The sequence below is a fragment of the Salvelinus alpinus genome, chromosome 35 (assembly GCF_045679555.1).
Source record: "Salvelinus alpinus chromosome 35, SLU_Salpinus.1, whole genome shotgun sequence".
Classification (NCBI taxonomy): Eukaryota; Metazoa; Chordata; class Actinopteri; order Salmoniformes; family Salmonidae; genus Salvelinus; species Salvelinus alpinus.
The window spans coordinates 6537156-6559161 of NC_092120.1; the positions used below are offsets into that span (position 1 = coordinate 6537156).

At 43.2% G+C, this 22006-nt stretch overlaps 1 protein-coding gene across 2 annotated transcripts in view; it reads left to right on the forward strand.

Annotated features, from left to right (window-relative positions):
- The first annotated feature begins 451 nt into the window (after positions 1–451).
- The window catches only part of LOC139564247 (sodium- and chloride-dependent transporter XTRP3A-like), a 32166-nt gene continuing 10611 nt past the window's right edge, over positions 452–22006 (forward strand). Inside the window, exons 1-5 of one of the 2 annotated variants that reach the window (XM_071383611.1) lie at positions 452–1043; positions 7078–7218; positions 10330–10421; positions 10717–10944; positions 17636–17746. In XM_071383611.1, coding sequence (XP_071239712.1) covers positions 917–1043; positions 7078–7218; positions 10330–10421; positions 10717–10944; positions 17636–17746 — 699 coding nt within the window. In that variant the 5' untranslated portion in view covers positions 452–916. The remainder of the gene's footprint in view (positions 1044–7077; positions 7219–10329; positions 10422–10716; positions 10945–17635; positions 17747–22006) is intronic. The other variant, XM_071383610.1, reaches the window with a different exon arrangement.

Here is a 22006-nt window from a genome sequence, read left to right on the forward strand (position 1 = left end):
CCCTGATCTGTTTCACCTGTCTTTGTGATTGTCTCCACCCACCTCCAGGTGTCAGCTGTTTTCCTCATTAGTCCCTGGGTACTTATTCCTGTGTTCCCTGCTTGTCTGTTGCCAGTTTGTCTTGTTTGTCAAGTCAACCTGCGTGTTATTCCATTCGCCAGCTTTTTCCTTCGCTCTGTTTTTGCTAGTCCTCCTGGTTGTGACCCTTGCCTGTCTGGACTCTGAACCCACCTGCATAAAACTGTAATGGAAATGTCCCTTTTTAGGTAGAAGAATGTGCCTTACTGGTTGACTTCTTACAGAAAACAACTATTTGAATCATTGACACCTCATTGACACACATCTGACTCCAGTACTATATTTCAAGTTGTATGAACAGTAACAAGGAAAATAAATACATTATTTCCAGCACTGAATCTTGTACTGTGAAGTCCATTGTACAAAAGCAAACACATGATATCTGAAGCTTACCCTAAGGAATATAAAAGGTATTGGCGATGGTCCACTGTCTCTATGACAGGCTTATAAACTCAGGTTTTTAAGAAGAGCTGGGAAAATCAAACATTCACCTGGGTTATGTAAACTCTCTAGCCTATGCCTACCTATTAAAACGTTAGGCCCTCCCTCTCAAGTAAGGGGACCTCAGTAGAATGGGCAAGCGTTCTATAAACTCCATGCTATTTCTTCAACCATTGCAAATGTGTCTGACTCATACAGCCTCCTGTTGACACACGTTCCCTGTTTCCCATAGGACGCTGTCGTTGGATTTGTTCTATTATCCAGACAGGAGTGCCATCCCTACTCCCGGTACTTCAGACTTAGGCTGGCTGACTGTCAAGGTTGTCCACCGGCACCGCACTGCCACCAACTCGACCGGACCTGAACATTGGCTTGATTGTGTGCTCAGGACTCAACGATGGGGAAGGACGCCGCAAGAGCAGAGTGGGACAATCCCATGCAATTTGTCCTGGCGTGTGTATCATACGCGGTTGGACTGGGAAATGTGTGGCGTTTTCCATACTTGTGTCAAATGCATGGCGGGGGTAAGCAATATTTATTTGTTTAGGTGCAGCGCTTAGCCTAATTTAGGGTTTCATCCATAATATATTGTACATTTAGGCCTACAGTTATTTTTGATTAAATATCGAACTGCAATATTTTACACTGTGTAAAATGAATGAATACAATTAGTGTTTACTGATTAAAAGTGGTAACGTAGACTATATGAATATCCAGTCAGTGTCCAATTTATTCACCTTTATCTATGCGCAATGGCGCACTGATGTTGTGCGGTTGTAGAATGGGTTAGTTATTATTTTACCCTGGGTGAAACGTTATCAGTTTATTATTAATTTACAGGGAATCGGAACGATTACTGTATTGGTCAGAGTCAGTCACATTGTTAAACATTTCTAGTGAGTGAAGGTGTTACTGTGCAGACTTTTGTTTTCTTCCTCTAAAAGTTAATGGTGCAGGAAATGTGCAATGGTTTTTTAAATGATCTCACTTAGTTGTTAGTTCAATTCATATTTTTCATATTCCTCCCCATAAGTCACCGAGAACCGTTAGTTCACTCAAGAGCCCATTTTAACCCCTAACTCGCCCAGTTGTTTGTCACAGAATAACAATGGATCAACATTTGCTTTTGCATTTCGCTTTTCATGGTCTCAACTGATTGCAAAGTTTTACAATTAGTAGACTAACAGTCAACAGGTGTTTATGTTGTGTTGTTCCATTCATAGATTCCTAGAAAATGTTCACATACAAGACTCTTTGATGCCTCGGTTGCTTTAAGACCAATATGTCCAATCCATAAATACAGGTGTGGTATGCCAGTATAGTTGTTCTGTATTTATTATTGTAGAGTTATTCCCTTAATGTAACTGTCCAGTAACAAAAAAAACAAAAAAAAATATTCTGTTAACTCATACCCAAATAATATTGTTGTCTCATCCTATACTCGTATTTGTGTCCAAAGCATAAATTGAATAAAATACATTTCAAAAACCCAAACGTGTATCTCAAACAGACAGTTTAAAAAATGTTTGCTATTTCAAATCAATCAAATCAACAACAGAAAATGTCACATGCTTGGTAAACAACAGGTGTAGTCTAAAAGTGAAATGCTTACGGGCCGTTTCCAACAATGCAGAGTAATAAACAAGGAATAAATACACAATGAATAAAGATAACTTGGCTATATACACTAGGTACCAGTACCGAGTCGATGTGCAAGGTTACGAGGTAATTGAGATAGATATGTACATATAGGTAGGGATAAAGTGACTAAGCAACAGGATAGATAATAAACAGTAGCAGCAGTGTATGTGATGAGTCAAAATAGTTAGTTAAAAGAGGGTCAGTGCCGATAGTCTGGGTAGCTATTTGGTTAACTATTTAGTAGTCCTATGGCTTGGGGGTAGAAGCAGGATCCTGTTGGTTCCAGACTTGATGCATCGGTACTGCTTGCCGTGCGGTAGCAGAGAGAACAGCAGAGAGACTTGGGTGGCTGGTGTCTTTGACAATTTTGAGGGCGTTCTTCTGACACCACCTGGTATAGATGGCAGGAAGCTCGTCCCCAGTGATATACTGGGCCGTAAGCACTACCCTCTGCAGGGCCTTGCGGTCAGATGCTAAGCAGTTGCCATACCAAACGGTGATGCAGCCAGTCAAGATGCTCTCAATTGTGCAGCTATAGAACCTTTTGAGGATCTGAGGGCCCATGCCAGATCTTTTCAGACTCCTGAGGGGGAAGAGGCATTGTCTGCTGTGTTGAACCATGTTAATTCCTTAGTGATGTGGACACAGAGGAACTTGAAACTTTTGACCCGCTCCACTACAGCCACTTCGATGTGGATGGGAGCATGCTCAGCCCTACGTTTCCTGTAGTCCACGATCAGCTCATTTTTGAGGTTGTTGTCTTGGCACCATACTGCCAGGTCACTGACCTGTAGGCAGTCTCATAATTTTTGGTGATTAGGCCTATCACCGTCGTGTCGTCAGCAAACTTAATGAAGGTGTTGGAGTCATGCAGTCGTGGGAGTACAGGAGGGGACTAAGCACTCACTCATGAGGGGCCCCCGTGTTGAGGGTCAGTGTGGCAGATGTGTTGTTGCCTACCCTCACCACCTGGGGCTGGCCCGTCAGGAATTTCAGAGTCCAGTTTCAGAGGGAGGTGTTCTGTCCCAGGGTCCTGAGCTTATTGATGAGCTTGTTAAGGCTCTATGATGTTGAACGCTGAGCTGTGGTCAATGAACAACTTTCTCACATAGGTGTTCCTCTTGTCCAGGTGGGAGAGGGCAGTGTGGAGTGCGATTGTGTCATCTGTGGATCAGTAGGGGCGGTATGCGAATTAGAGTGGGTCTAGGGTGTCTGGGATGATGGTGTTGATGTGAGCCATAACCAGCCTTTCAAAGCATTTCATGGCTACAGATGTGAGTGCTACAGGGCAATAGTCATTTAGACACGTTACCTTGGTGTTCTTGGGCATAGGGATTATGGTGCTCTGCTTGAAACATGTAGGTATTACAGACTGGGTCAGAGAGAGGTTGAAAATGTCCATGAAGTTACCCGCCAGCTGGTCAGTGCATGCTCTGAGTACACGTCCTGGTAATCCTTTCTGGCCCTGTGGCTTTTTGAATGTTAGCCTGTTTAAAGGTCCTACTCACATCGCCTATGGAGAGCGAGAACACAGTGATGCTGTCATGACTGGTTCAGTGTTGCTTGCTTCGAAGTGAGCATAGAAGGCATTTAGCTTGCTGGTAGGCTCGCGTCACTGGGCAGCCCACGGCTGGGTTTCCCTTTGTAATCCTTGATAGTTTGCAAACCCTGCCACATCTGACGAGCGTCAGAGCCAACGTAGTAGGATTTGATCTTAGTCCTGTATTGACACTTGGCCTATTTGATGGCTCATCAGATGTTGTAGCGGGATTTCTTATAAGCGTCTGGATTAGTGTCCCGCTTCTTGAAAGCGACAGCTCTAGCCTTTAGCTCAGTGCGGATGTTGCCTGTTAGCCATGGCTTTTTGTTGGGATATGTACCTGCGGTCACTGTGGGGACGACGTTGTTGATGCACTTATTAATGAAGCCGGTGACGGATGTGGTAAACTCCTCAATGTTATCGGATGAATCCCGGAACATATTCCAGTCTGTGCTTGCGAAGCAGACCCTGTAGCTTAGCATCCGCTTCATCGGACCACTTCTGTACTGAGTGAATCACTGGTACTTCCTGTTTGAGTTTTCGCTTGTAAACAGGAATCCGGAGGATAGAGATGTGGTCAGACTCCATAGGGAGGGCAAGGGAGAGTCTTGAATGCGTTTCTGTGTGTGGAGTAAAGGTGTTCTAGAGTTTTGTTGACTGTAGTTGCACAGGTGACATGATGGTAAGAATGAGTCAAAACTCTAGGATTCCCTGCATTCAAATCCCCGGCCACGAGAAGCGCCCTTTCTGGATGTGGATTTTCTTGTTTGCTTATGGCCCTATACAGCGTGTTGAGTGCGTTTGAGTGCGATCTTAGTGCCAGCATCAGTTTGTGGTGTATGATTTCATACTACAGAGGAGGATGAGCTGGCCAATCAGCGGTCTAGAGGAGCATGAGCTGGCCAATCAGTGGTCTACTCGCATTAATATTTTTAATGACCGGTATACACCCACAACATTCTGTTGTTGGGGTATGCCCACACCAAAGGAGGTTGGTGGCACGTTAATTGGGGAGGACAGGCTCGTGGTAATGGCTGGAGTGGAATAAGTGGACTGGTATCAAATGCCATTCCATTCGCTCCGTTCCAGCCATTATTATGAGCCGTCCTCCCCTCAGCAGCCTCCACTGGCCCACGCCATTCCAACACAGAAAAGCTGCTTTTTAACATACCTAATTACAGTTTCTGGAAGGAAAACTGTTTCACTCATATTGTAAGTAATTGGAGAGTTTCCTTCCAAAATGCTATATACTGTATATATTTTCAGAAATGTTTGTAAATTAGGTCTTATTGTTTAAAGAACTTATGAAAGAGATTAGTGTGCTATTTCACCATCTAATCAGGGCATGGGCTTGTTCATTGACAGACATGTATTTGTTTAAAATCACTTAATGGTTTCCATTTCAGAGAAACAAATAATCATGTTTTTTTGCAAAACTTGAGAAATAAGTACTACTGCTGGGTTTTACACAGTTAAATGTGACAAATAACGAAATGTTTATTAAAGAACTGTACAAATTATACATTTGTAAAATCAATATTATATATTTTTTTATAAAAAATGAATCGCTATAGTAATGTGACATCTGTATGTAAAATATTTACATTTGACATTTTAGTCATTTAGCAGATGCTCTTATCTTATCCAGAGTGGCAGTTAGTGCATTAAGATAGGTGAGACAGCCATATATCACTGTCATATATACAGGATACATTCCAGCTAAACAATGGATATACAGTGTTTTGGAAAAAATAAAAACATTTGAATATACATCAAAAATATATGAATAGAAAATCTGACAACAGTAATATTTTACACACGAATGAAGTTACCCATAAGCAATAATTATTTGGTGAAAACCACAAATATGAAAAATGTGGGGATATAGCGTTTTGGAACTAAAGTTCAATTATGGGTGATATTTAATTGAATTCTGGAAACACTGGACAGTAACGTTAAGGCAATGCCCCACCAACTTGACACTGACAGAGATAAGATGACGGAAGAAAAATACACTTGAATTACCTCATGAAATGGTATACCTTTGTTATTCTACCTTGTAAATTGCTCTACCCTTGCATACCCCTATGCGGCTCTGGTTTAGGAGAACCTATTCAATACTAATAATCTACAGCAGGCTTACACCTAATGACAGGACTTCAAGCATACAGTAAAATGACATGTAGGACAAACAGTACATCATGAGCGTGGACAAATGACAGGAGGTCCCAAAAAGCCTGTAAAATGTCATGTCCCTCTCATTGTTAACAGATCACAACGTAAAACAGAAAAATGGGACATTAGAGGTTAGGGGTCTTACATAATACATGTTGAGGCCCCCCTTAAGTTCTATATTATGTCATCATTGCGTTGTGCATTATTTATTTTACAGTGTTCAAAAAATGATTTGTCATAGTGTAAATAATCACCTGATACACATCACAATAACGTGATTTTACAATCGTGTTTTTCTTGTGCAACAACTTGAGGAATGTGAGATTACAGTACAGGAAAAGCTATTGATCCCAATAGATCCAGCTATTTCAACTTCCGTCTAATCCTTATCCCATTATACAAGCTGTTTCTGTGTGAACACTCATTCGCAAGGGTTCATTACAGTCCAAGGAAGGTAGCATGAAGAATCTGAGAGCTAGAAGCATGGAATCTTCCATCTAACTGCTAAATTAGGGACAATGACATGCTTTTTAACACCATTATGTTCACCCACTGAATTAATTAATTAATTAATTAAAAAATGAATGGACGGATGGATGAGTAAATTAATGAACGAGTGAATTAATGAATCGCAAAACGGTTCCAGTGCCTGACCCTTCTCTAAACTCGCTTTGACTTTGTGTTTGTGTCACTGAGCATGTCATCCTGCTCCCCTGTCCCTCCTCACCCCCTGCCCCCTTCACTCTCTGCCCCACTGCCTGCTTACTGTAATTACTGTTGACGACTCAGACTAGCAGACTGGAAATCACAGTAGACAGGTCACTTTGCTTTCAGTTCACGGGGTAACCCAGGCCAGACTGTTTTTTTGTGATTGCCATGAATACTGAGAAAGTCAGAGAGAACAGAACCCAGTAGAAACATGAATAAAGCTTTGTTTAGATGTTAGACTTGATCAAAGAATAATGAAGGAAGCACTGCACTGCACCCTTTCTTTCCATTAATATATAGGGAGAAGAAATATGCAACAGAGTACAAGGACCAAGGCCACATTCATTATGTAAATGAAATAGAACTGTTAAAAATGAGAACACATTTTCTGGGTGTCATATGAATCTGAAGCTCAGTGTGTGTTTTTGTTTCTGCTACTGCAGGTCTTTTGAATGGTCAAATATACTGTATGTGTGTCCTTTTTCTGTCCTCAGGTGGGTTCCTGATCCCATACCTGCTTATGCTGGTCCTGTTAGGGGTACCCCTGTTCTACATGGAGTTAGCCATTGGCCAGAAGATGCGTCTGGGCAGCATTGGAGCATGGAGAGCTATTAGCCCCTATCTGGGGGGAGTGGGTGAGTACTGAATATACAGTACCAGTCAAAGTTTGGACACACCTACTCATTCAAGGGTTTTTCTTTATTTTTACTATTTTCTGCTGTAACGATGTGCGCTGAGAGTTGGGAAGCAAGTTCAGGGAGTGAGTGTTTTAATAAATAAACGCAACGTAAAACAAGTAACACGAACATTTGGTAAAAACTCAACTCGTCGTGTTTGGAGGACAAAGAATGCTGAGTTGCATCCAAAGAACACCATACCTACTGTGAAGCATGGGGGTGGAAACATCATGCTTTGGGGCTGTTTTTCTGCAAAGGGACCAGGACGACTGATCCGTGTAAAGGAAAGAATGAATGGGGCCATGTATCGTGAGATTTTGAGTGAAAACCTCCTTCCATCAGCAAGGGCATTGAAGATGAAACGTGGCTGGGTCTTTCAGCATGACAATGATCCCAAACACACCGCCCGGGCAACGAAGGAGTGGCTTCGTAAGAAGCATTTCAAGGTCCTGGAGTGGCCTAGCCAGTCTCCAGATCTCAACCCCATAGAAAATCTTTGGAGGGAGTTGAAAGTCCGTGTTGCCCAGCAACAGCCCCAAAGCATCACTGCTCTAGAGGAGATCTGCATGGAGGAATGGGCCAAAATACCAGCAACAGTGTGTGAAAACCTTGTGAAGACTTACAGAAAACGTTTGACCTCTGTCATTGCCAACAAAGGGTATATAACAAAGTATTGAGATAAACTTTTGTTATTGACCAAATACTTATTTTCCACCATAATTTGCAAATAAATTCATTAAAAATCCTACAATGTGATTTTCTGGGGAAAAAATTCTAATTTTGTCTGTCATAGTTGAAGTGTACCTATGATGAAAATTACAGGCCTCTCTCATCTTTTTAAGTGGGAGAACTTGCACAATTGGTGGCTGACTAAATACTTTTTGCCCCACTGTATGGAAGGTAATAAGGGAGGTGATGGAGTGCAGGTGAGTCTAACGATGGTGACAGGTGTGCGCCATAACGAGCAGCCTGGTGACCTAGAGGCCGGAGAGGGAGCACACTAGTGAACACTATAATAGTGAAGACATCAAAACTATGAAATAACACATATGGAATCATGTAGTAACCAAAAAAGTGTTAAATAAATTATTCAAAGTAGCCAACCTTTGTCTTGATGACAACTTTACACACCACATCTTCACCTGGAATGCTTTTCCAACAGTCTTGAAGGAGTTCCCACATATGCTGAGCACTTGTTGGTTGCTTTTCCGTCACCCTGCAGTCCAACTCATCCCAAACCATCTCAATTGGGTTGAGGTCAGGTGATTGTGGAGGCCAGGTCATCTGATGCAGCACTCCATCACTCTCCTTCTTGGTCAAATAACCCTTACACAGCCTGGAGGTGTGTTTTGGGTCACTGTCCTGTTGAAAACAAATGATAGTCCCACTAAGCGCAAACCAGATGGGAAGGCGATGCTGGTTAAGTGTGCCATGAATTCTAAATAAATCACAGACAGTGTGACAGCACCACCACACCTCCTCCTCCTTGCTTCACGGTGGGAACCACACATGCGAAGATCATCCGTTCCACAAAAAAATTCCATAAATGAACTTTTAACAAGACACACCTGTTAAATTGAAATGCATTCCAGGTGACTACCTCATGAATCTGGTTGAGAGAATGCCAAGAGTCTAGGCAAAGGGTGGCCACAGAATCTCAAAAATAAATATATTTTGATTTGTTTATCACTTTTTTGGTTACTACATGATTCCATGTGTGTTATTTCATAGTTTTGATGTCTGCACTATTATTCTACAATGTAGAAAATAGTAAACAATAACCCTTGAATGAGTAGGTGTGTAACGGCAGATTTCCTCCTCTTCGTCTGAAGAGTGTAGCAGGGATCGGACCAAAGCGCAGCGTGGTTAGTGTTTATCATGTTTTAATAATGACAAAAACGTGAACACTACAAACTACAAAACAATAAATGTGAAAAACCGAAACAGTCCTATCTGGTGCATAGACACAAAGACAGAAGACAACCACCCACAAAACCCAACACAAAACAGGCTACCTAAATATGGTTCCCAATCAGAGACAATGACTAACACCTGCCTCTGATTGAGAACCATATCAGGCCAAACATAGAAACGTGAAAACTAGACACACAACATAGAATGCCCACTCAGCTCACGTCCTGACCAACACTAAAACAAAGAAAACACAAAAGAACTATGGTCAGAACGTGACAAGGTGTGTCTATACTTTTGACTGGTACTGTATATATCATTCTTTCTTTATTACTTTTAATAATATTTTTGGGGACAGTGGACACTGCACGTGGAGTGCTACACATGTATGGGTGCACACTGCCATTGAATAAAGTACATACATTTGCCTTTAATTTATCACATTACACACATTTTAAAAATGGTTTTGTTACATTTAGGCCAGTACTTTTGTGTCAAATGTACAGTATTGGGGAAGCTACTTTAAAAATATAGTTTATAGTTTAAGCTACCAATTTCTTCACACTGGAATAAAAATATAGTTTACTTAACTAAAGTTACTTTGAAAAAGTAGTTCACTACATACAGATTATCATACGTAAATCTAAAATGTCATCGACTTCAAATTGCAAGAACAGATCACTTTGGGGTCATATGTTAACAAAATGTGTAATTTAGCTTATTAAACACAAAAACTATGCTTCAAGTGAGAATTAGGCAGGTCTGACCCCGAAAAAGGAAGGAAAGTATTGCCTACATATTGTCTATTCTTTTTGTAAAAAATGTAGTATGTAGTTTGTGTAGTTAACTACACCGCTACATGGCAAAAGTAATTAACTAGAGGGTTCTACATGGAACCCAAATGGGTTCTACCTGGAACTAAAAAGGGTTCAACCTGCAACCAAAAAGAGTTCTGCTATGGGGACATCCAAAGAACCCTAAAATGTAAGCTACTGTAAAATGTAATTAAATTACTAGTTGAACTACATGTAGTTTACTTCTTTCCAACACTGCAAATGTATTTCAACAACCTAATATAAGTATCCTTATCAAAGATGCAAATGAGAAAATATCTGCTTATAGTTTAAATGTATCTGTTCCTCTCTCTGCTGGTTCCAGGTCTGGCCAGTGTTGTGACCTCCATGTACCTATGCCTCTATTACAATGTCATCAATGCATGGAGTTTCTGGTACCTCTTTCATTCATTCCAGGTTAGTTCCAGTCTCACAATAGCAAAATGATCTTTATTTTCAATAGAGCAATTCAAAGTATTTGACCTCCATTCAGATGTATGATGCGATCATAAAATGTAGACAATCTTCAATATCTTGTTATAATCTTATTACAAGATGTATCAACAGGCTCACTCAGCTTAGAGGTCACACTATTGGTCCTGTGCAGACTGTTTTGTTTGGAATCTTAGAAGATGCAGTTCATTGCTCTAGTGCTATCTGTAATGTCCTGTGCCTGACCTGACCTGTGCTGTTTCCTCCCACTCTGCTCCAGTCGGTCCTGCCATGGGCAGAGTGCCCCGTTAACAGCAACCTGACTAGCCATGTGGAGGAGTGTGAGCGGGCCACGCCCACACAGTACTTCTTCTACAGAGAGACCCTGGACATCTCCGGGTCCATTGAGGAGAACGGAGGGATTCACATGGGACAGGCGCTCTGCCTCCTGCTGGCCTGGATGATTGTCTACCTGTTCATCGTCAAGGGGGTCAAGTCCACCGGGAAGGTGAGAGGTCAGAGATCAGCTCGGTAATGATGGACAGGGTCAAGACAGTTATGGTACCCTTATGTCATGCTAGCTGAAGATCTAGTGGACATAGGTCACTATCGTCTCCTATGTCACACAGGCAACTGCCAAAATAAATGAAACACCAACATAAAGTGTCTTAATAGGTTATTGGGCCACCGCGAGCCAGAACAGCGTCAATGCACCTTGGCATAGATTCTATAAGTGTCTGGAATTCTATCGGAGTGATGCAACACCATTCTTCCACGAGAAATTCCATAACTTGGTGTTTTGTTGCTGGTGGTGAAAACGCTGTTGCAGGCCTCGCTCCAGAATCTCCCATAAGTGTTCAATTGGGTTGAGATCTGGTGAATGAGATGGCCATGGTATATGGTTTACATCATTTTCATGCTCATCAAACTATTAGGTGCCACCTCATGCCCTGTGGATGGGGGCATTTTCATCCTATGGGGGCATAGCCATGTTGGCCAAAATAATGGCCTGCCCAGCATTTTTATACATGACCCTAAGCATGATGGGTTGTAAAATTGCTAAATTCACTCACCTGCTTTCAGTATACTTTGTGTCCCTCATTTAGTCAAGTGTTTCCTTTACTTTGGCAGTTACCTGTATTTTTACTGAGCAGAGGAAAACAGTCAGCTGAGAGGTGACCTCGATAACAAAGGAAAAGGTCAAGAAAGTTATTCGTAATGGCGAGACAAGGTACAAACAGTTCAATATTCTATATGGTCAGTGTCACGGCCGTTGTAAGGAGGAGACCAAGGCGCAGCGTTGTATGCGTACATTCTTATTTATTATAACGAATGAACACTGAACAAACAAACAAAATAACAAAACGAACCGTGAAGCTATATGGATAGTGCAGACAGGCAACTAAACATAAAACAAGAACCCACAAACACCAAAGGGAAAATGGCTACCTAAATATGATCCACCAATTAGAGACAACGATAAACAGCTGCCTCTGATTGGGAACCATATCAGGCCACCATAGACATATAAATCACCTAGACCTACAACAACCCTTGACGTACAAAAACCCTAGACAATACAAAACTATGTACCCCCTCTAGTCACACCCTGACCTAACCAAAATATAAAGAAAACAGAGATATCTCAGGTCAGGGCGTGACAGTACCCCCCCCCCCCCCCCAAAGCTGCGGACTCCCGGCCGCAAACCTGAACCTATAGGGGAGGGTCCGGGTGGGCATCTACCCTCGGTGGCAGCTCCGGTTCTGGACGCAGCCCCCCTTCTTTACGCTGATCCCTCCGCCTTTGTAGCACCGGACCGTGGATCATCGCCGGAGGCATGGGACTGCAGATCATCGCCGGAGGCACCGGACTGGGAACCATCGCTGGAGACCCCGGACTGGGGACCGTCGCTGGAGACCCCGGACCGGGGACCGTCGCTGGAGGCTCCGGACCGGGGAACGTCGCTGGAGGCTCCGGTTAGGGGATCGTCGCTGGAGGTTCCGGACTGTGGCCCGTCGTTGGAGGTTCCGGACTGTGGCCCGTCGTAGGAGGTTCCGGACTGTGGCCCGTCGTTGGAGGTTCCGGACTGTGGCCCGTCGTTGGAGGTTCCGGACTGTGAAACGTCGCCGGGAGCTCTGGACTGGGAACTGTCACCGGAAGCTCTGGACTGGGTACTGTCGGCGGAAGCTCTGGACTGGGTACTGTCGCCGGAAGCTCTGGACTGGGTACTGTCGCCGGAAGCTCTGGACTGTGGAAGCACACTGGAAGCCAGATGCTTTGTGCCAGCACTGGTGGTACCGGGCTGATGACACGCACCTCAGGGCGAGTGCGGAGAGGAGGCACAGGGCGTACTGGACTGTGGAGACGCACTGGAGGCCTGATGCGTGGTGCCGGAACTGGTGGTACCGGGCTGATGACACGCACCTCAGGGCGAGTGCGGAGAGGAGGCACAGGACGTACTGGACTGTGGATGCTCACTGGAGAACTGATGCGTGGGACCGGTACCGGTGGCACCGGGCTGATGACATGCACCTCAGGGGGAGTGCAAGGAAGAGGCACAGGATGTACTGGACTGTGGAGACGCACTGGAGGTCTTATGCGTGGTGCCGGAACTGGTGGTACCGGGCTGGGGACACGCGCCTCAGGGCGAGTGCGGAGAGGAGGCACAGGACGTACTGGACTGTGGAGGCACACTGGAGCTCTAGAGCGTATAGCTGGCACAATGCGTCCTGGCTGGATGCTCACTTGAGCCCGGCAAGTGCGAAGAGCTGGAATAGAGCGCACCGGGCTATGAATGTGAACTGGAGACACCGTGCGCATCCCTGTGTAACAGGGTGTCTGGCCAGTCACACGCTCCCCAGCATGCCCACTCTGCAGCGCTCTCCATGCTAGAACCTCTCTCCGGAATCTTGCGTTGAACTCCTCACCCGGCTCCCTGACTGGCTCTGGTTCGCTCCTCGGCTCCGCCGACTGCACCATGTGCCCCCCCCCCAAAAAAATATTGGGGTTTCTGTGGCCTCTCGTGCTTGCCTCGTTTGTATTTCTCCTCATAATATCACCGTTCTGCTTTCGCTGCCTCTATTTCTTCCTTCGGAAGGCGATACTCCCCAGCCTGCGTCCAGGGTCCTGCTCCATCCAAAATCTCCTCCCAGGTCCATTCCTCCTTAACACGCTGCTTGGTCCTTTTATGGTGGGTTCTTCTGTCACGGCCGTTGTAAGGAGGAGACCAAAGCGCAGCGTGGTATGCGTACATTCTTATTTATTATAACGAATGAACACTGAACAAACAAACAAAATAACAAAACGAACCGTGAAGCTATATGGATAGTGCAGACAGGCAACTAAACATAGAACAAGAACCCACAAACACCAAAGGGAAAATGGCTACCTAAATATGATCCCCAATCAGAGACAACGATAAACAGCTGCCTCTGATTGGGAACCATATCAGGCCACCATAGACATATAAATCACCTAGACCTACAACAACCATTGACATACAAAACCCTAGACAATACAAAACTAACGTACCCACCCTAGTCACACCCTGACCTAACCAAAATATATAGAAAACAGAGATATCTCAGGTCAGGGCGTGACAGTCAGATAGTTGTCCATCAAGGCATTGCGAATAAAACAATCAAAGTTTGTGGCTGCAGAGTTTGCCAACTCTGAATGATGGTGCAGGGGAAGGGAAGCAGATTACAATGGATCTTTACTGAACTGAGGAAAACATCAACTGAGAGAGTGAGGGGGCATCATAGGAACATTTTGAAAACCTTGGCCTACTTCATTACAAAACTATCTAGAGTGGGAGTCTCTGAGGAGACAAGCCAGGGTGAAAGTAAAGGATGCTGTGTCAACACAGACAGAGAACTGTTTTCTGGTCTGCTGTTCACAGTGGATTCATGGCAGAACTGGTGTTATGGGCATGCCCTGCCGTACCTCCTTGCCTGTCCAAATAAAATATTGAAATATTAATAATTTATTTGACCGAGATGCGCACAGACACAAAGACGCATCAATCTCAGATAAAGTATCCGAGCGAGCGAAACAGCACCCCTCTATCTCCGTACAGATTTTGGCGAGAGTGAACCCTCTGGATAAGAGTGTGTAAATGTAAAAATGTAGCAGATGTATCTGATGCTCTCTGGACAAAAGAAGTATGGCATGCCTCACTTTTTCTGGCCAGACAGCATCAGATACATCTGCTACATTTTTACATTTATATTTGAACATTTTTGTCATTTAGCAGACACTCTTATCCAGAGTGTTCACTCTCGTCAAAATCTGTCCTGAATAAGCCCAATGCGTTTCTATAGGCATAATATGCAGACCTAAGCTTGTAGCCTACATTCCTTTGGCAGAACGACTCGCATTGTTAGGGTGGGTATACAAATCTCTGATTTCAGCCACTTGCGAATTAGAAAGGAAAGTTGGCGGGTGCACAGTGCACTGTTCAGATGCTGGCTCCCCCTAAAGTAAATTGATGTTTTGCCAAAATTACATAATTACTCCTGTCTAAATAAAATCATTCAAAATACTTTACCAGAGAGCTTGACTTAGCCACAGAGGATCATTAGTTCTTCATTTTTTTTAAATCTATCTGTGGATTGTTTCAAATCACAAGGGCCTATGCCTATTTGGGAAGCCAGCAATTTTGGCAGCGCGCATGGCAATACAGTGCCTTGCAAAAAAAAAATTGCAAGACATTTTTCCTTTTTTGTTGAATTACAACCTGTAATTTAAATTGATTTTTATTTGGATTTCATGTAATGGACATACACAAAATAGTCCAAATTGGTGAAATGAAATGAAAAAAATGACTTGTTTCAAAGAATTCTAAAAAATTAAATATGAAAAGTGCTGCGTGCATATGTATTCCCCCCTTTGCTATGAAGCCCCTAAATAAGACCTGGTGCAACCAATTACCTTCAGAAGTCACATAATTAGTTAAACAAAGTTCACCTGTGTGCAATCTAAGTGTCACATGATTTGTCACATGATCTCAGTATATATACACCTGTTCTGAAAGGCCCCAGTGTCTGAAACACCACTAAGCAAGGGGCACCACCAAGCAAGCGGCACCATGAAGACCAAGGAGATCTCCAAACAGGTCAGGGACAAAGTTGTGGAGAAGTACAGATCAGGGTTGGGTTATACAAAAATATCAGAAACTTTGAACATCCCTCAGAGCACCGTTAAATCCATTATTAAAAAATTGAAAGAATATGGCACCACAACAAACCTGCCAAGAGAGGGCCGCCCACCAAAACTCACAGACCAGGCAAGGAGGGCATTAATCAGAGAGGCAACAAAGAGACCAAAGATAACCCTGAAGGAGCTGCAAAGCTCCACAACGGAGATTGGAGTATCTGTCCATAGGATCACTTTAAGCCGTACACTCCACAGAGCTGGGATTTACGGAAGAGTGGCCCGAAAAAAAGCCATTGCTTAAAAAATAAAAAAGCAAACACGTATGGTGTTCACCAAAAGGCAAGTGGAGACTCCCCAAACATATGGAAGAAGGTACTCTGGTCAGATGAGACTAAAATGTTGCTTTTTGGCCATCAAGGAAAACGCTATGTCTGGTGCAAACCCAACACCTCTCATCACCCCGAGAACACCATCCCCCCTGTGAAGCATGGTGTTGGCAGCATCATGCTGTGGGGATGTTTTTCATCGGCAGGGACTGGGAAACTGGTCAGAATTGAAGGAAAGATGTATGGCGCTAAATACAGGGAAATTCTTGAGGAAAACCTGTTTCAGTCTTCCAGAGATTTGAGACTGGGACGGAGAGTCACCTTCCAGCAGGACAATGACCCTAATTATGCTGCTAAAGCAACACTCAAGTGGTTTAAGGGGAAACATTTAAATGTCTTGGAATGGCGTAGTCAAAGCAACAGACCTCAATCCAATTGAAAATCTGTGGTATGACTTAAGGTTCACTGTACACGAGCAGAACCCATCCAACTTGAAGGAGCTGGAGCAGTTTTGCCTTGAAGAATGGGCAAAAATCCCAGTGGCTAGATGTGCCAAGCTTTTTGAGACATACCCCAAGAGACTTGCAGCTGTAGTTGCTGTAAAAGGTGGCTCTACAAAGTATTGACTTTGGGGAGGTGAATAGTTATACACGCTCAAGCTTTCTGTTTTTTTGTTTTATTTCTTGATTGTTTCACCCCAAAATATATTTAGCATTTTCAAGGTGGTAGGCATGTTGTGTAAATAAAATGATACAAACCCCCAATAAATCTATTTTAATTCCAGGTTGTAAGGCAACAAAATAGGAAAAATGGCAAGGGGGGTGAATACTTTCGCAGGCCACTGTAGGACTAGCTGATTATTGAGTTGCGGATGTCGGTGAAAAGCATCTAAAATGTGTGAAGATAATGTGTCTTGGGTATAATTGAAAATGTTGAGACAAGAATAAGGGGACGGGTGTGTGGCGAAAATATGGGCATCTGCGTCTCTCTCCAGAATGCATGCACTCAGCTCTCAATAATGTGCTCCAATGTCTCCCAACAATTCTTGCACATTCATTGTTTTATTATGTGAATTGTTTTCCCTATGTTTATTTTGATCAATTCCTCATTACATACAGTATGTAACAAGTAGGCCTAGTCAAGGTGCCGTTAATCCCCTGTCATTTGGTTATGAAAGGGGTTCACCTAGGGGTCATGATAGCGGCTGTACCAAATGTTTGATGTATTATAATAATTGATTATGTTGTATTAATGTTGTATTATATGTTGTACTTATGTTGTATTAATAGAAGGGGAGGGGTTATAAGACCCCTCCCTCCTTACATTTATAGAGTCCTAGACTACAGATTAACAATATATATATATTATGAGGTTTAATATTGTTCCAAAGTACTTTTCTAGTCTACGGGTGGGTGCTGCTATGGTGACCAGTGAGCTGAGATAAGGTGGGGCTTTACCTAGCATAGACTTATAGATGACCTGGAGCCAGTGAATTTGGCGACAAATATAAAGCGAGGGCCAGCCAACGAGAGCATACAGGTCGCAGTGATGGGTAGTATATGGGACCTTGGTGACAAAATGGATGGCACTGTGATAGAATGCATCCAATTTGCTGAATAGAGTGTTGGAGGCTATTTTGTAAATGACATCGTCAAAGTCAAGGATCGGTAGTATAGTCAAAATCTGAATCCCCCTGCTGTTTCGCCCCTCTCTAGGTGGTGTACTTCACAGCCACATTCCCCTACCTGGTCCTCATCATCTACCTCATCCGTGGGGTCACCCTTCATGGAGCCATCAACGGAGTGAAGTACATGTTCACGCCCAAGGTATGAATGATTAGATGAATGATTAGATGAATGAAAGAACATTATTGATCAAATACAATACAATTTGATTGTTCACATACACATGGTTAGCAGATGTTATTGCAAGTGTAGTGAAATGCTTGTGCTTCTAGTTCTGACAGTGCAGCAATATCTAACAAGTAATTTAACAATTCTACAACAACTACCTAATACACACAAATCTAAGTAAAAGGATGGAATAAGAATGTGTACATATAAATATATGGATAAGCAAAGACAGAGCGGCATAGATGAGATGCAATAGCTCTATGTTTTCACAGCCAAGGTATGGTAGCTCATGTACATTGTTCTGTTATGTTTAATCCTGCTTTACATACAGTGGCAAGAAAAAGTATGTAAACCCTTTGGAATGATCTGAATTTCTGCATAAATTGGTCATAGAATTAGATCTGATCTTCATCTAAGTCACAACAACAGACAAACACAGTGTGCTTAAACTAACAACACACAAATTATTGTATTTTTCTTGTCTATATTGAACACATAATTTAGACATTCACAGTGTAGGTTGGGAAAAGTATGTGAACCCCTATGACTTCTCTAAAAGCTAATTGGAGTCAGGAGTCAGTTAACCTTGAGTACAATAATTGAGATGAGTTAGTTAGACCTGCCCTATAAAAAACACTCACAACATTTGAGTTTGCTATTCACAAGAAGCATTTAGTTTAGTTTAGTTTATTAATTTGACCATTTAAAAAAAACAAGCACACATAAAACTTAAAAGCCATACATGCACATGAATAAAATCATTGAGGATAACACAATAAAGTCTGGGACTTATTTCCATTGTGGTCCTCTTGAGACAAGATGGCTATACAAGATCGAACACAGTATGGCAGTGAAATAATAAAACAAAAACATAAAAGAAGAACATCTCATCGTTCCAGTTACATCATAGGGGTTATTCATATGGGCACAGAGGACATCAAACATATTTGCCTGAATGAACCATGCCTCGAACAAAAGAGATCTCAGAAGACCCAAGATTAAGAATTGTTGATTTGCATAAAGCTGGAAAGGGTTACAAAACTATGTCTAAAAGCCTTGATGTTCATCAGTCCACGGTAAGACAAATAGTTTTTAAATGGAGAAAGTTCAGCACTTTTGCTACTCTCCCTAGGAGTGGCCGTCCTGCAAAGATGACTGCAAGAGCACAGCGCAGAATGCTAAGTGAGGTTAAGAAGAATCCTAGAGTGTCAGCTAAAGACTTACAGAAATCTATGGAACATGGTAGCATCTCTGTTAACGAGTCTACGATACGTAACACACTAAACAAGAATGGTGTTCATGGGAGGAAACCACGGAAGAAGCCACTCTGAAGTTCGCAAAAGAGCATCTGGATGTTTCACAGCGCTACTGGCAAAATATTCTTTGGACAGATTAAACTACAGTTGAGTTGTTTGGAAGGAACACACAACAATATGTGTGGAGAACAAAAATGCACAGTACACCAACATCAAAACCTCATCCCAAATGTAAATTATGGTGAAAGGAGCATCATGGTTTGGAGCTGCTTTGCTGCCTCAGGCCCTGGAGAGCTTGCTATCATCGACGGAAAAAAGAATTCCCAAGTTTATCAACACATTTTGCAGGAGAATGTAAGGCTATCTGTCCGCCAATTGAAGCTCAACAGAAGTTGGGTAATGCAACAGGACAACGACCAAAAACACAGAAGTAAATCAACAACAGAATGGCTTCAACAGAAGAAAATGCGCCTTCTGGAGTGGCCCAGTCAGAGACTTGACCTCAACCCAATTGAGATGCCGTGGCATGACCTCAAGAAAGCGGTTCAAATCAAATCAAATGTATTTATATAGCCCTTCTTACATCAGCTGACATCTCAAAGTGCTGTACAGAAACCCAGCCTAAAACCCCAAACAGCAAGCAATGCAGGTGTAGAAGCACGGTGGCTAGGAAAAACTCCCTAGAAAGGCCAAAACCTAGGAAGAAACCTAGAAAGGAACCAGGCTATGAGGGGTGGCCAGTCCTCTTCTGGCTGTGCCGGGTGGAGATTATAACAGAACATGGCCAAGATGTTCAAATGTTCATAAATTACCAGCATGGTCAAATAATAATAATCACAGTAGTTGTCGAGGGTGCAGCAAGTCAGCACCTCAGGAGTAAATGTCAGTTGGCTTTTCATAGCCGATCATTAAGAGGATCTCTACCGCTCCTGCTGTGTCTAGAGAGTTGAAAACAGCAGGTCTGGGACAGGTAGCACGTCCGGTGAACAGGTCAGGGTTCCATAGCCGAAGGCAGAACAGTTGAAACTGGAGCAGCAGACACTGTGGCCCCATCCGATGATACCCCAGGACAGGGCCAAACAGGAAGGATATAACCCCACCCACTTTGCCAAAGCACAGCCCCCACACCACTAGAGGGATATCTTCAACCACCAACTTACCATCCTGAGACAAGGCCGAGTATAGCCCACAAAGATCTCCGCCACGGCACAACCCAAGGGGGGGGCGCCAACCCAGACAGGAAGATCACGTCAGTGGCTCAACCCACTCAAGTGACGCACCCCTCCTAGGGACGGCATGAAAGAGCACCAGTAAGCCAGTGACTCAGCCCCTGTAATAGGGTTAGAGGCAGAGAATCCCAGTGGAGAGAGGGGAACCGGCCAGGCAGAGACAGCAAGGGTGGTTCATTGCTCCAGAGCCTTTCCGTTCACCTTCACACTCCTGGGCCAGACTACACTCAATCATATGACCCACTGAAGAGATGAGTCTTCAGTAAAGACTTAAAAGTTGAGACCGAGTCTGCGTCTCTCACATGGGTAGGCAGACCATTCCATAAAAATGGAGCTCTATAGGAGAAAGCCCTGCTTCCAGCTGTTTGCTTAGAAATTCTAGGGACAATTAGGAGGCCTGCGTCTTGTGACCATAGCGTACGTGTAGGTATGTACGGCCTGCACCAAATCGGAAAGATAGGTAGGAGCAAGCCCATGTAATGCTTTGTAGGTTAGCAGTAAAACCTTGAAATCAGCCCTTGCCTTAACAGGAAGCCAGTGTAGGGAGGCTAGCACTGGAGTAATATGATCAAATTTTGGGGTTCTAGTCAGGATTCTAGCAGCCGTATTTAGCACTAACTGAAGTTTATTTAGTGCTTTATCCGGGTAGCCGGAAAGTAGAGCATTGCAGTAGTCTAACCTAGAAGTGACAAAAGCATGGATAAATTTTTCTGCATCATTTTTGGACAGAAAGTTTCTGATTTTTGCAATGTTACGTAGATGGAATAAAGCTGTCCTTGAAACAGTCTTGATATGTTCGTCAAAAGAGAGATCAGGGTCCAGAGTAATGCCGAGGTCCTTCACAGTTTTATATGAGATGACTTTACAACCATCAAGATTAATTGTCAGATTCAACAGAAGATCTCTTTGGGACCCAGAACAAGCATCTCTGTTTTGTCCGAGTTTAAAAGTAGAACGTTTGCAGCCATCCACTTCCTTATGACTGAAACACAGGCTTCTAGCGAGGGCAATTTTGGGGCTTCACCATATTTCATTGAAATGTACAGCTGTGTGTCATCCGCATAGCAGTGAAAGTTAACATTATGTTTTCGAATGATATCTCCAAGAGGTAAAATATATAGTGAAAACAATAGTGGTCCTAAAACGGAACCTTGAGGAACACCGAAATGTACAGTTGATTTGTCAGAGGACAAACAATTCACAGAGACAAACTGATATCTTTCCGACAGATAAGATCTAAACCAGGCCAGAACTTGTCCGTGTAGACCAATTTGGGTTTCCAATCTCTCCAGAAGAATGTGGTGATCGATGGTATCAAAGGCAGCACTAAGGTCAAGGAGCACGAGGACAGATGCAGAGCCTCGGTCTGACACCATTAAAAGGTCATTTACCACCTTCACAAGTGCAGTCTCAGTGCTATGATGGGGTCTAAAACCAGACTGAAGCATTTCGTATACATTGTTTGTCTTCAGGAAGGCAGTGAGTTGCTGTGCAACAGCTTTTTCAAAAACAATTGAGAGGAATGGAAGATTCGATATAGGCCGATAGTTTTTTTATATTTTCTGGGTCAAGGTGTGGCTTTTTCAAGAGAGGCTTTACTACTGACACTTTTAGTGAGTTTGGTACACATCCGGTGGATAGAGAGCCGTTTATTATGTTCAACATAGGAGGGCCAAGTACAGGAAGCAGCTCTTTCAGTAGTTTAGTTGGAATAGGGTCCAGTATGTAGCTTGAAGGTTTAGAGGCCA